This window comes from Nelusetta ayraudi, unplaced genomic scaffold, assembly GCF_046127955.1.
Source record: "Nelusetta ayraudi isolate G7.1 ecotype Tasmania unplaced genomic scaffold, CSIRO-AGI_Nayr_v1 ptg000048l, whole genome shotgun sequence".
In the NCBI taxonomy this organism is placed as follows: domain Eukaryota; kingdom Metazoa; phylum Chordata; class Actinopteri; order Tetraodontiformes; family Monacanthidae; genus Nelusetta; species Nelusetta ayraudi.
In genome coordinates this window covers 7353421-7367385 of record NW_027466098.1, presented here as the reverse complement: position 1 = coordinate 7367385, position 13965 = coordinate 7353421, and the positions used below count along the sequence as shown (strand labels likewise).

At 44.6% G+C, this 13965-nt stretch overlaps 2 protein-coding genes across 2 annotated transcripts in view; both read right to left on the bottom strand.

Annotated features, from left to right (window-relative positions):
* Positions 1 to 1573: 1573 nt before the first annotated feature.
* On the bottom strand, positions 1574 to 6123 carry c1qtnf5 (C1q and TNF related 5). The gene is made up of 3 exons (XM_076036043.1): positions 5970 to 6123; positions 3778 to 4022; positions 1574 to 2467 (listed from the first exon to the last, which is right to left on the bottom strand). Exons 2-3 carry the CDS (start codon positions 4007 to 4009, stop codon positions 1947 to 1949), a joined length of 753 nt encoding a protein of 250 aa, XP_075892158.1. The 5' UTR covers positions 4010 to 4022; positions 5970 to 6123; the 3' UTR covers positions 1574 to 1946.
* A 5454-nt stretch (positions 6124 to 11577) lies between these two features.
* The window catches only part of kmt2a (lysine (K)-specific methyltransferase 2A), a 36385-nt gene continuing 33997 nt past the window's right edge, over positions 11578 to 13965 (bottom strand). The window contains 2 exon segments of the mRNA XM_076036027.1: positions 11578 to 13442; positions 13576 to 13705. Coding sequence (XP_075892142.1) covers positions 13167 to 13442; positions 13576 to 13705 — 406 coding nt within the window. The 3' untranslated portion in view covers positions 11578 to 13166.

The following is a 13965-nucleotide window of genomic DNA, read 5'->3' as shown; positions in this document are numbered from 1 at the left end:
CTCGACCAGCTGGCACAGCTGAACGACGGCTGGTACGTCTGCTAAAGTGCTTTAACTTTTGGGCAAAAATCATAAGGCAAATATAAACTGAGGTAATCCGGTGGAAAATAAATACTCTCCAGCTGTTACGATGGTTTTTGCTTTGGTGAGCCTTTGCCTTTTTGGAATAAAAATTCAATTTCCTAAAAAAAAAACAAAAAAAAAACACACACATATTAGTGTTGATGCACTAAACAGAGGTGGAAATTGAACAACCAGCGTGGAGGTGTTTCAGAGTCTGGACCAGGACCAGTGACTGGGAGCTGCCACTAATGGTCAGTGTGGTTGGTCTTTAGCTTGCAATTTTTTTTATTATTATTATTATGTTGTATAAGGATATCAGATGTACAGGGTTTACATCCCGCCCTGGGACGACCCACTAGCATCTATGACAGCAGAGGCTAACTCCAGACAGTCCTGAGTGCTGGCTGAGTGGTGATATCAAATGACTGTAAACTAAATGTAGATCCATAGATTGTTGTCTAGGAAGTAGCTCATTATGAGTACATTCATTCATTCATTTTCCATACCCACTTAGTCCCGAGGTCAGGGTCACGGGGGTCTGCTGGAGCCTATCCCAGCTGTCTTAGGGCGAAGGTATGAGTACAATTGACACCAATTAGCCATTTCTATAGCTCATAAATTGTCAGGCTAAATCCAAATACCAGGCCGGACTCCAAAAGGCAGGAAGGGTCATGAACTGTGCAAACGTGGCTATTCATTTTCAAAAGGAGAGGTGAATCTTTGAGGTGACTTGTCAGTGAGCTGTGTAGATGTGAGGCAAGGGAGCAAAAGGAGGCTGGTGAAAACAGGAGTACTAAAACACAAGCAACCAAAAACACAGATGTTAGATTTGCACCGCAAGGTTGTGAGACTAGACAGCACAGGACACCACAGTGAGGCAGGGAACAATCTGCGTACGAGTCCACAGGAACATTGGCTACAAGTAGAAGCTGTGATGAGGAGATTCGATGTGGCTGTGTCTCCAAGCTGACCAGGGCGGGAGGTGAGGGAAGCTGCAGGAGCTTATTCTGACTGTACAATGTAAATATATGGAGTTTGTTTTGTTTTTGTTTTCTTGTTCTCCACCTGTTGAATAATGAAGTGAAAATAGTCTAGGTCTTCTTTCTGTTGTCAAGAAAAATAATGTATATAGTCAACACATAAGAAAGGTATATTTTTATCTCTCACCCCAGTGGTGCAGCCATGCACGATCCACTGTCCAGAGTTATCTGCAAATCTCCAGACAACTGCATATTTAGCCCTCTGTCAGTTGCTATGAACTCCTGGCTGGTTGTGCTTCCACTAACCAGGCAGCTTGGCCGAGTTCTAGGATTGTGTGTTTCGGCACATTTATTTATTTTTATTTAATTTTTTGAAAAGTGGATCGAGCAAAAAACATTGTGAAGATTGAACTCGCTGATTTTAGGGGAAGTTCTACGACAGGCTGGAGAAGAACAGATTTTAGAAAGTCAAAATTTTGCCCAATGAGACCCACTAGATGGAAGAAAAAGTTGTAACTAATCAGTGACTCTTAATGATTAAAAATAGCCATTTATAGTCATTTGAAAACAACAAATTTATTCTGTTTTTATGGGTTAAAAACGAATGGAAAACAAAAGAATGACATTAGGATGGAACAAATTCTAAACTTGGTTTTCCGGTGGTGGCTGAAACGTGTGTGTGTGTGTGTGTGTGAGTGTCTGTGTGTCTGTGTGTGTGTGTGTCTGTGTCTGTGTGTGTGTGTGTGTCACACTTGGCAGCAGAATGCAGGAACTTGCGTCATCTAAGCAGCAGATGCTTCCTCTCGCATCTATCATCTTCATCAGAAAAAAATTAAAAATAGGCTCGAGCGAAAAGCTGCTCTGGCGTCGACGTCCCCAAAAAGTATCATCAGCAAGCAAGTGTCACGCGAACACGGCCGAGTTCTTCCAGTCCGAGTAGACGAGGAAGCCGGTGAAGGTGCTGTCGGTCTTGGTGCTGGAGTAGAATCCGTTGTACTCCGACAGAGCCATCTGGACCCACACCTGGTCGCTGGGGATGAGGTGGAGCAGCGAGCCGCCCGACAGCGACGCCGGCTTGGGCCAGTTGCCGTAGAACTGGAAGTAGGAGGCGACCGCGTGGCCGTTCTTCATCAGGTCGAACTGGAGGCTGGCGCGGTAGACGGTGGCGTGCACGGCGAAGTAGTACACCCCGGGCACCCGGCAGGTGAAGCGGCCCGTCTCGGCGTTGTAGTCGCCCTGCTCGTTCAGTGTGACCTTGTCGAAGTGGAGCACCTGGCCCGCGGCCAGCGGCAGCGTTTGGCCCTCGGACAGCTTGGCGCTGAACGCCGACTTGGGGGCCACGGCGCACTCTCCCGGCTGCCCTCGCTCCCCCTTCTCGCCCGGGTGGCCGCCATCGCCCATCAGGCCCCTCAGCCCCGTCTCACCTGGTGGAGGAGTGAGGAGGCACGATGAGTTCTCAGTCAGCGTTACGTACGCACCATTCAGTGGCGTCTACGAAAGACGATTAGGGCCACAAGGAGAGAAAAAAAATATTACAGGAAGGAGATTTTTATTTCAGGTTTAATTTCGAGTTTTGTGTTGAAATTTCGTGAATAAAGTCGACGTTAAAAAAGTGGACATTTTGTGAATAGAGTGGATGGTGCATTAACCTGCCAGAAACAGGTGTATCCCACAAGGTTCACCCAGTAATCAGGAAACTGGCGAAAATGTAAGTCTTGCGGGAAGCGCCTTCGACTTTGTTCTCGACATTTTGACTTACTTCACATTGACATTAATTGCAAAATTTCGATTTTGTTTTTGAAATTTCGACTTTAATCTCAAAATGTTAATGTTGTTCTCGAATTGCAAACTTCCAATACTATTTTTTTTTCTCTCTTCTTGTGGCCCTAATCCTCTTCCGTAGGCATTTGCAAGCGTAGTGGTCTGTTTTTTTTTCTGTCATAGGATAGTGAGGGGCCCCCCTTAGAGGTTAGATTGGTTAAATTTAGCCATTGAGAATTAGGTCACCAATGTGGGACCAGCAAAATCTGTAAACTGCTCCTGGCCAAGTCATTTTAATGGTGGCAAACTCTGGGTTTCCAGGGGTTTCCCCAAACCTATCCACGCCACGGCCCACTAAACAGCATTAGCATCCTCTTGCAAACCAACAGTGTTACAAAATATGGAAAGAAAGTTCAACTTTTAGAATTTTTTTTCTAACAGTTTTTTGCCGTTCAATAATTGGTTACATTTCTTTAGAATAAAAATACTTGCAACTAACATGTTTATTATCGTGGCCTTTCCTGTAAAGCTATAAAGCCATACCTTATGGATGCTGCCTTATATTTTCTTACTTCAGTTGGCCAATTCTTTCGTCAATTTTTTTGCAGCAGTGTCTTGCACAGCTGAACAAAAAAAACCTACTGGTCTATGTGGAATGCTGGCAAAGTAATAGAGTAGTCGTCCGATTTTCAGGTGTGGGTGGATGAAGAAATAAGGAATAGTTCACTCAAAAGGCATAATTATGGAATTGCCTTTAACTAGTCTGTGGGGTAGTGTTGGGTCGGTAATTACATCATTTCATTATTCCTTGAGGTCAAGCAGTAGAAATGATGTGACAATGTGCAGATACTACAGGCCCATATATATATAATATATACATATATATATATATATTTGAGTACACCCACTTCTCCAGGGGCCACTACACCACTCATGGCACACTCAGCACATCAGTAAGCGGCACACAGATCACCTGGTTCCCCTCTGTCTCCCCTCTCCCCCTTCTCCCCCGGGGCAGCATCTCTGCCGTCCCTCCCGTCCCTCCCCGGCTGGCCGTTGGAGCCGTGAGCTCCGGGAGAGCCGGGGATCCCGGGGTGGCCGGTGCACAGGCTGGGTGGGATCTTGTTGTCCTCTAGCTGGCTGGAAAGATGGACCTGGAAGACGAGGAGGGAGTGCAGCAGGGGCAGCAGGCGGGGTGAGGTCATCGCTGTGCCACAGCTGAGGGAGGGGAACATAAAAATAAAAACACAGTCTCGCTTAGTGTTGGGGGTGGAACAGTGATTGTGTTGTATGAACAGGGTACACACGGGGTGATAACAGTGATCGGGTTAAACCAAAGTTGGCCGCAAGTGGCTGAGTATAAACAACGCTCACATATAAACGCTGTGGGATTAGAGGGGAGGAGGTGGGCAGATGTAAACACAGCGAGAGAGGAGTGATTCAGCACTATGTGTTAACACTGTAATGGTCAGAACAGATGCACTTTTAAATTGCAGGGAACCACGCAAAAAATGAGACTGGGCTCGCGAGTCAGGAGAGCTGGGCTTTATCTTATGTAATCTTGTATTTAAAAATGAAGCCAAAAAAAATTCCCAAGAGCTTGAGCTTGTTAAAGAAAATGGCCGAGCCCTCGTCGGCATGCCAGTAACCTCCGTCATTTCCCCTCTCCACTTTCCTTTTAATGGCAATCAGATCAAAGACGAGTTTCGCCTTTTCGGAGCAGTTTGGCAACACGTTCAAGTTGCATCGGAAAAAAAATGTGCTGTGAATATCCTCAATATCCTGTTGTGTATTATTGCAAACTTCATTGCAACTCGTCTTATTTTGAAAAGTACGTCATTGCATGTTGAAATAATGTTAATGACCGTCTCTTCACCCTCCCTTCCTGTCTGTTCCCTGCTGTCTCCACACTGTGTACGAACCTCAACCTCACTTTTCCTCAGTCCAGTCTTGCGTTAAATGTCTGTTAACGCAGCACCTTTTCTCCCGCAGGGCAGGTTTTTTTTTTTCCCCTTGTGTCGCCTGCACGCAGACGTGGACGGCGTCATGGCACCGTATAAACCAGGCTGATGGGCCGACCAGAGGGCCGACTTTATAGTCGGCCAATGAAATCCCTTGTTTGTGGTGTGTGGCAAAAAGATGAGGAAGGGGTGAGATGTGTGTGTGTGTGTGTGTGTGTGTGTGTGCGTGTGTGTGTGTGTGTGTGTGTGTGTGTGTGTGTGTGTGTGTGGCTGTGAACAGACAGAAAGGGAAAAAAAAGAAAGAAGGGAGGGTGGAAGGGAGGGAAGGAGGGAGGAGGAAATGCATGTCAGCATTCCTGGAAGCCGGAGGAGAGCAGCCAGCGGGACAAAGGGCTGAGACCCAACATCTGTCCGCCACCGCCACTCGTCGGTAGTCCACAAGTCATCAGACGCACGACATGTGATTCCACTGAGCGGGATTAGCGCCGCGTTTGATGTCTCACCACGACAGCCACACGCGGCTCCGCCAGAGGAGCCCGCCGGTTCTTCACTTGCCCCCCGGCGATCTGGTGACTCGGTCAGATTTTGTTTTTATTTTTCTCCACATTCCGTTACGACGTCCAAACGTCGTAGAACAGACGGGACTTTATTGTCCGTGCCGTCGCCATCGAGGTTATCAATCCGCTGTTTTCCCCTAATGCAGAAATCATCACAGAGCCAAAGTACACAAACTTAACCCGGTTTGCACTTTCTCTTCACTTCCTCTAACACGATGAGACGCTGCAAAGTACTTTTCTTGTCGCTCTGCTCAAATTGACATATTTGCCTTCACTACTACCTCACTGCCACTCAGTTCTGTTTTCTGTGTTTTTGCTTTTGCATGAATGTCTTCATCCTACATTTTCAGGTCAGCAATAACCTTGTGTCACAGCAAAACAGGATATTACCAGTATAAATTATGAGGCTCTAGAAGGAACTCAGATTAACTTTTTTCTTTCTTTCTTTCTAATATTAAAAGACATAAGGCACTTTTTTTAGAGGTCAACCGTGTCCAAATTGATCCCATTGCAGCAGGTAATTCTAACTTTTTGGATACGTTCAGCATATTTTAATGCCCTGTCTCCTTCTCGACAAGCTCTTCTGGAGGAAAATAAAGGTCAGCTGTGGACTGGCATGTTGTAAAAGTCAGTTGGGCCTCACTTACCAAAGGTTTGGATACCGCCGAGAGCTGCAGCCGACGACGAAAGCAAAAGTTTTGAGACAGGAGAGGGAGCGCCTGCTTCTTCCAACCTGACGGCGAGAGACTGAGAGCAAACGGTAATGGGGTCCAATTAGAAAAGGGTGGTGGGTGGGAGAGCGGCAACAGAGGGTGGGGGAGAGACAGAGGAGAGGGAGGACACAGGGGGAAAATATTTCATGTCTATCCAGCGCAAAAAAAAAAAAAGAGAAGAGAGGGAGAGAGCCAACAATGACACACAACTGTGAGAAAATCAAATGGAAAGCAGGGATCTGTTTGTTTTTCTTTTTGGTGGGGATGATGATAACTAGAGGAATGTTCTGGCTGTTGCATAACGGTGTCAGAGGGCTGTGGTCAGGAGAAGCGAGCAGCGGCCAGCAATTTCCCTCCGAGTTCGACACGAAAAGACAAAAGGAAGGAGCGGCGCTGTCCGAGTGGCGCCTTCAAAAGATGACAGTTCCACCGTCCGCCTCCAGTATGAGGCAATTTGCTGCGCTCTTACAGTAATCCTCTCCTCGCGGTAATCCCCCAGTAGCAGGGTTACGCTGACAGAACACAGGGTCTTAATATGTTTTTTGGCAGGAGAGGCGACGCTTGATGTGGCTACAGCGGAGCGCGTGTTTGATTTGGGCCTCACTGGTGCAGCCCAGCTGGTGGGAGGATTTTGAAATCCCAAACCGTATTTTGTTAAGCGGGATGACGTTCCGTCTTTGTCGTTTTCCATATTTTGCATGAAAGGGACACAAAAGAACATATTTGTGAATTACATTTTTCAGTCATGAGACGTGGCGTCATTGTGCAGGAATGCAGACAACAATCGCATCAGGGTCACATAAAATTAGCTTTCCCTCTCTGTGCTCACTAATATGTGACCTGGAACGTTTCAGCTTATAGTGTGCTCACAGTATTGGTTGTATTTTTGAATATGTCTCTTACTCTTATTTATTATTGTTGTGCCAATTGCTCTATAATGCTCCCTTCAAGGTTCTGCTTTTGTTCCTTACTGATAAAGTGCTGCCCTGTTGTTTCTCTTTGTGTGTTTTGAAAAATACAAAAGTCGATCACAAAGAAATAATTGCCTCTCAGTGAAACACAAACTTTCCCCATGCAGACTAGGTTGCAACAAGGTGTTGCAGAAACTCACAACAGCGAGTAACGAGTTCTTTTTTAATGACGTCAAGGCAGCTGGGTTTTGCTCACAGGCAAGAGCTAATAGCTAAAACTTAAGTGCCATCACACTGAGAAGAAAGTGAAACTACTCCAACTGCACACATGGCTCTGCTTTGTGTTTTAACACAGGTTTTTCTTTTCTTCTTTTTTTTTTTTACGGGAAAAAGCAACGGTTGACTTTGAATCTGAGTCACTAGGTGTGAGTGTGGGCTCCTGCAGAGGCAGTCAGCAGAAAAGTTTAGGGCATGTTTTTAATTAGCAGCGACAGGATCAGCACATTCAGGCTCAGCACTGACTTCCTGTAAAGGTGCGTAAAATGCCAGGGGGATTTACTTTGAGTGTTTGCCATTTGCTAAACCTTCTATCTGAATTATTTGAAATTGACTTTTGAATATGTCATGTGCTTTGGGCTCAAACTCAACTCTGGTTCAAACACGCTGATGACAGCAGAAACAGTTTGGGCCTTTTGGAGTTGTGTCCACTGGTGCCGGTGCATTCATAATACAACTTTGTTCTAAATCATCAAACATGTTTACTTTCATTTGTTTTCAATTTTAGAAAGTTGACACTTACTACTACTACTACTACTAACAATGCAGAAGTAAATATTTTCTTGTGGTTACTGTGTATATATGGCAGCTTTAGTCAGTAGCTTTACGCTGTAGTTTGCCTTTAAAATACAATCCACAACTTAAATGCAAAGTGACATTATTATTTTTGTTCAAGAGAAGATATTAAAAATCTGTAGAAAAAATGTCAAAAGACTCCATTCTATCATTTGGCCAGCAGGGACCGCCAAAAATTGTTCCAAAAAGACTAAAATACTGGCTGTTATCATAAAAAGTACAACAATTCATTAAAATAGGCTTCAAAGTCCATTTTGCACAATTTCAATTATAAATGCCATTAAAGTTGTGAGAGGGGCGACAGTTTAGTAGCCAAGGGTTGTCAGCTTACCAGAGGATGGGTGTGGCTTCGGACATACCCTCCAATCATTGCTCACCTCCAATTACACGCCACTCATCCAAATAAAGAATTTTCCCCATTTCAAAACAAACCGGAAACTGAAGGTGGCGCTGACGGTGAAACCAGTCTCTTGATTTCAATCACCTGATCTTCCTCGTTCGGTTGACTTGCTGCTTCTGAGGCAACAGCGAAGAGGACCACCAAAGAGACCACAAAAGTTCAGGAGACATGTTTATTATTTAAACTATCACTTAAATAAAAAAGTGCATAGAAAATAAACATGATTAGAAACTTTTCTTTTTACACATATGTACAACTTTGTTTCCTAATTATACATTCAACCAAGTAGTTTGTGGTTCATTTTTCAATGTGGTGGTTTTCCTTCATTTTGTCTGCGTGTCTTGATAGAACACTGTTTGAGCAGGAAGAAATATGACTGAACTCATGGAGAACGTTGTTACAGAGAGCAGGAGGAATATTGATAAGACAAAGGTATATTGAAGGCATAAGAGACGAGCCTGTTCCTGATGTACAATCTTTTTTTTTTTTTTTACACGTCCCACCGTCTGCTCCCTCTGTGACACCACATCCCATCGTAGGCTGATAATTTCTATACACAAGAAAACAACTGGAAAATCACGTTACGTACTCCTCTGACCTCTCCGACACCTCGACTTGTCCGAGAACAATCCAGGGTGGATGTTGCGCAAAAAATAAATAAATTAAATGTTTTCAACATCAGCATTATGACTTTCTATATATATAAAAAAAAAAAAAAAAAAAAAAAAAAAAACAGTACATGATAAGTACAACCAAAGCTTCAGAGGAGAGGGAGAGACGTGATCAGGGAGACATGAGACAAAAAAAATAATGTAAAGGCGTCGTTTTGGTGGGATCCTTACAAAAAAAATTACAAATCCTGGTCAGTCTCCACAAACCGAAATCTGAATTCATACCACATCAAGTAAGCCGCCTACAAAGTCCCCGTTAAAAACATGGAGAGAAGGGAAAAACAAAAACAAACGGGGGTGGGGGGGGAGGCATCCACAGCGACAATCAGGGAAATAAAATGTAATGGCTGACCTCGAGTTCACGACCACATTGATACAGTTAACATTTTTCTCGTTTACATAGGAAGTTTCCGTTGCAGAAAAGAAAAGCTCAAGAAAAGAAAAGAAAAGAAAAAGAAAAAAAACAACCAATAAAAACTGCAGTGCCCCCTGCTGGCGAGGGAGCACTCGCAGGCACAGCAAAACTGGTACTGGATATTGTTACACAAAAGAATGATGCACGTTAGTTTAATCTGAGAGTACTGTAACACAAAACCTTTATAGAGTACATTGAAACATTGCTATTAACCATTATAAATCTGCTGTTGCTACTGTAACTAAGTTTGTCTGCCCATTCCATATATTGTATAGATACTAAAGTACAAGAAATTTCTATGCATGTTTCTGTATAATATCATTATCATTATTATTATTATGTATTTATACTATAATTACAGATCATGACAAAAGAAGGGCCTCTGGTGTGTTGTGGTAAAATGAAGTCCAAGAGAAACAACAAGAGACCGTTTCGTTTCCATTTAGAACCGTGAAACTTGCGAGCGACCGTTCACCAAACCCTCCGAAGGGAAAACGGAAAAACCAAAAGAGGAAGAAGAAAGAAAAAAAAACCCAAGCTGGAAGTGGATCTTTGCGAAGTGAGTCCTAGACAGAGCCCTTGGCGTCGGTAAACGTTGCCGCCACCGACGCTTTTGCGTAAAAGTGTTGAGCTAAACCAGTGAGAACCAGTTCCCTGGTGCCGAGACTGCCGCCCTGTGTGCGGGCGGAGCGCGTGTGGTCTTGTGTCTTACGGGCCTAATATATGCGTTTTACCGCCGTTGTTAATGATCGGAGCTGAAAAACGGAAACGCCGCCATCGCTTTCGATGACGCGGAGGAAGAGGATACATTCATCGTTGACCATTTAGCAGCAGGAACCCAGCGGGGCCGGTCGAGCCGAGGAGCAGCCGCGTAACCGTGAGGCTCACCTGTCAGTCAGAAGTTTGACGGGGTGGGGTGGGGGTCCCTGCCTTCACTTTGACGCAGGTAAAAACAAACAAACAAAAATACAAGAGAGTCAAGTGCACTTTGCAAAAGCCTCAAACGGCCCTTTCCACGGGGGGGGGGGGGGGGTGTCATCGGAACCGGTCTTAGACGAGCAAACGGCGTCCTGCACTCACTGACTGTTCTGGGCTTCGGCATTGGAGTTGCATTATCTGTCTGAAGAGAGAGTTGGCGGGTTGTTGCTGTTGTGTTTGTGTCTGTTCAGTGCCTGTGTCACAGCTAAAGTGCAAACGCGAGCGGGTCACCGTTGTTTGTCGTCGTCGTCGTCGTCGTCGTCGTCTTCGTCGTCGTTTTCAGATGGCAGCGCGGCAGCGACCAACAAGCCTATTGGGCGATGATGAAGTCGGCGAAAGAAACGTTGATAAGTGGATTGAAAAGATCACTTAAGCGGTGGAGCTCAGTCGCACGGTGGAGGCGGATCGGGAAACAGTCTGATCGGACGCGAAGGCGAGCGCTCATTCACAACTAAGGCAAACCACGACGAGACTGAATGAGAGAAAAAGAAGAAGGTTTCTTGACACTGGTCAATGGCTCCCAGTGTGACGCGTGAATGCTGTTGGGAGCATTACAACAAAGGCATCTCTTATTGTCGACACAGTCCACAGAGGGACACAACAATTCAAAACGAAAGAGGACTTCCAGGGGCCGCCGCGCGGCTACGGAAGCCGCTCGGCTGATAGCGGGTTAGTGACAAAAAGAAAGGAACGAAAAATTGTCGCGATAGGACCTTTGGGTGGACTGGATTCTTGGTGCGATGTGGCGTAGAGACAATAAGGCTGGAGAGAGGATTTATCTGCTATATGGATCAACAATCTAAACTCTCTCAAGTGCATAAAAAACAGTTCCAACAACTGCTGTGCTGCCAGCGAGAACTGGAACGATTTGAAAAGCTGTCACCTTTTTTTTTTTTTTTTTTTTTTTTGACCAAATGGCCCGAGATAAGATAAGAGAGCTACTGGTGGACTGAACTTGACAGGGACTGAGCCACAGACCAGTGTCAGTCTTTGGAATCAAAGAAAACATTCAGGCTACAAATTAAAAAGAAAGAAAGAAATTGTAAAAAATAAAAAAATAAAAATGTAATAATAAAGAGAAAGAAATATAAAAAGAAAGAAAGACTGACAAATAACATTTCAACAACAACAGAAAAATAGTTTTAAAAAAAAGGCAGCAGAATAGAAAACACGGAGACTGAGCATTAGTGTTTGTAAACCTCTATTTCCTACAAAAAATGGCAATAAAATAAATATTTTTAAAAAATATAAATACCATCATTAAGTGCTATTTACTATGAGTGCTTTTAGGCCTTTTCTTGTAGAAAAATATACATTATTTACATTTCTTGTTTTTGTTTGTCTTTTTTTTTTGTTGTTTTTTTTTTTAAAGCAAGCATGATATATCCTTGCCCACAATAAAAAGACAGATATTAGACAAGACTTTAAAAGACTCAATTCCAATCGAAAAATGTCCTCCACTGTTCTGGTTTATCTGAAAAGTGGCAGAGAAGAAAACGAGCTGTGTGAAAATCTAATTCAAGGACATGACGTTTGGTTCTCTCTGCTTCTGCCGCCATTGGTATCACACTGGTATTATTATTACTTTTAAATTAAAGTCAGAGCTTATTTAATGACTGATGGTTTGATAAAAACACGTCCGTGGTGTCGTTGTGATTCGGTTCAATACGCAGTTGCCTCTAAATCACAGCTCGCCAAAAATTGAATCATAAATACATCTACTAAAGCACATCAGTAGGGTTTGTCTTTTTTTTTTTTTTTTTTCCTCCAGTCACCCCGACTGTCAGTCCACCAGAACCTCTAGCTGCCTCGCTCTCTCAGGCCAGTGGCTCACTCCCATCGACATCGTGTCAACATAGCTACCAAGCTGTCAGATGTTAAGTCAGTTCAGGTACAACGGATGGTATCCGCCTCAGATATCACCCTTGATAAAAAAAAAAAAAAAAAAAAAAAAATTATAATAATAACAAGTAACAAAAATAATAAAACAAACAAACAAAAAAAATATTATTTTCTCAATTTCAAATTTCTCTCCCTCTTCCTCTCTGTGTGCCCACTGCTTCCCCCTAGTGTTTCCACCTATGCACCTCTGACTGACTATTGTCAAGAGAGCAAATCGAGCGGACGGCCTCTAATCACACAGTCACGAGCCTTTAAAGAAGCCTGCCAAAGGGGATAATCACAATGATTATGAAGGCAACAGGGCACATTCAGACAGGAAGACACGTATCAATAAGAGCTGACAATGAGATTTAAAAATAATTATAATAATAATTTAAAAAAATTCCAACAAGGTTCTAATTTCTCTTTTGTTGTAAAATCATTCCTCAGAGTCCCTCAACAAATTGCACTTTGGTGTAAAAATGGAACCAAGGTCTTTGATATTTTTTTTTGTTTTGTTTTTGTTTAGTTTAGTTTTTTTTTTTTCCTTTTTGTTTTATCATGTCAGCCTTTATGGACTGTAACGTAATTCTAGAAAATCAGGGAGGATGGGCCAATGTAAAAAAAATACATGAACGTGGGGGGGATTAACCTCGTCATCCAGATGTAAGTCAGAGCTGATATTGCAGTGTTGTAAAGGCTGAAGCTGTTTGACAAACGACCTCCGAAGGGCGAACCTTCGCTCGCAGGAGGAGGCACAATATGCTGGAATATTCTACGGCTGGCCCTCCTCCGCAATCGGCTGTCCTGCCTCGTTACCATGACTTACATCCGCTCTCATCACAACGCCCTGCCAGCACCGGCGACGGCGCACGCTGTGAGAGCTCGCCGCCCCGTCGGTGACTCTGATCCTGCGCCATCAGGAAGCAGGAAGCGGAACGGGGGGAGCCGGCGCCAAGACTCGCAAGTCCTCGAAAAAGGAAAAGAAAAAAAAAACAAAAACGAAATAACACGTTCCCAACATCAGTTGAGGAACTTGCGGCACTTCTTGGCCCCGCAGTTGCACGGCAGCTTGCTGCTGGCGTCCTCGATGGGGAACTTGTAGTCGTAGGTGAGCTCCTCGCCGCGGTAGATGCGGCGCGCGGCGAGGATGACGATGTGTTTCTGCTCGTCCACCGTGACGACCCGCGAGTAGCAGCTGGGCTCGCAGGAGTGGTTGATGAAGCGGGCGGCGTTGCCGTGCACCGTGGCGTCCACCACCTCGTAGTCGTCGATGCGAAACATGTAGCAGCCGATGCCCTGCGGGGGGGCGGAGAGGGGAGAAGAGGGGGAGGGGCGAGAGGGGGTGGGGGGCTGGTTAGAGCCGAGGCCGGCGGAGGATTTCCAGCTGCAAGGTGGAGCTTCTTGGGCTCGGGAGGTCGTGTCTCCTCACCTTGCCGTCGTAGTATTTCTCCCTCTTGTCCGTGAGCACGGAGCGGACGACCATCCCCGAGTATTCGATGACCATTTCCCCGGCTTCGATGGTTCTCTTGCAGAACAGACCGCGACCGTGAATGGGTGACCTGCGATGGAAAATAAATTCAGAACGTTAATATCGTTGGCTGTTAGCTTTAATGCATTTAATCGCAATGCGATTAAATGCGAGGCATAACGTGCTAATTCTTTTTAAATCGCATTTTAATCACAAGCTTTTTGTCCCTTTTATTCACTTGTCTGTTCTCCTATACACAGACAGCCTGGTGCGTTGCCACACGTTGGTTTTTGGAGCAGATGGCATAAGGTGCTTCATTCAGCTTAGGACTTCTTTCTTGTGGTTCTTTGT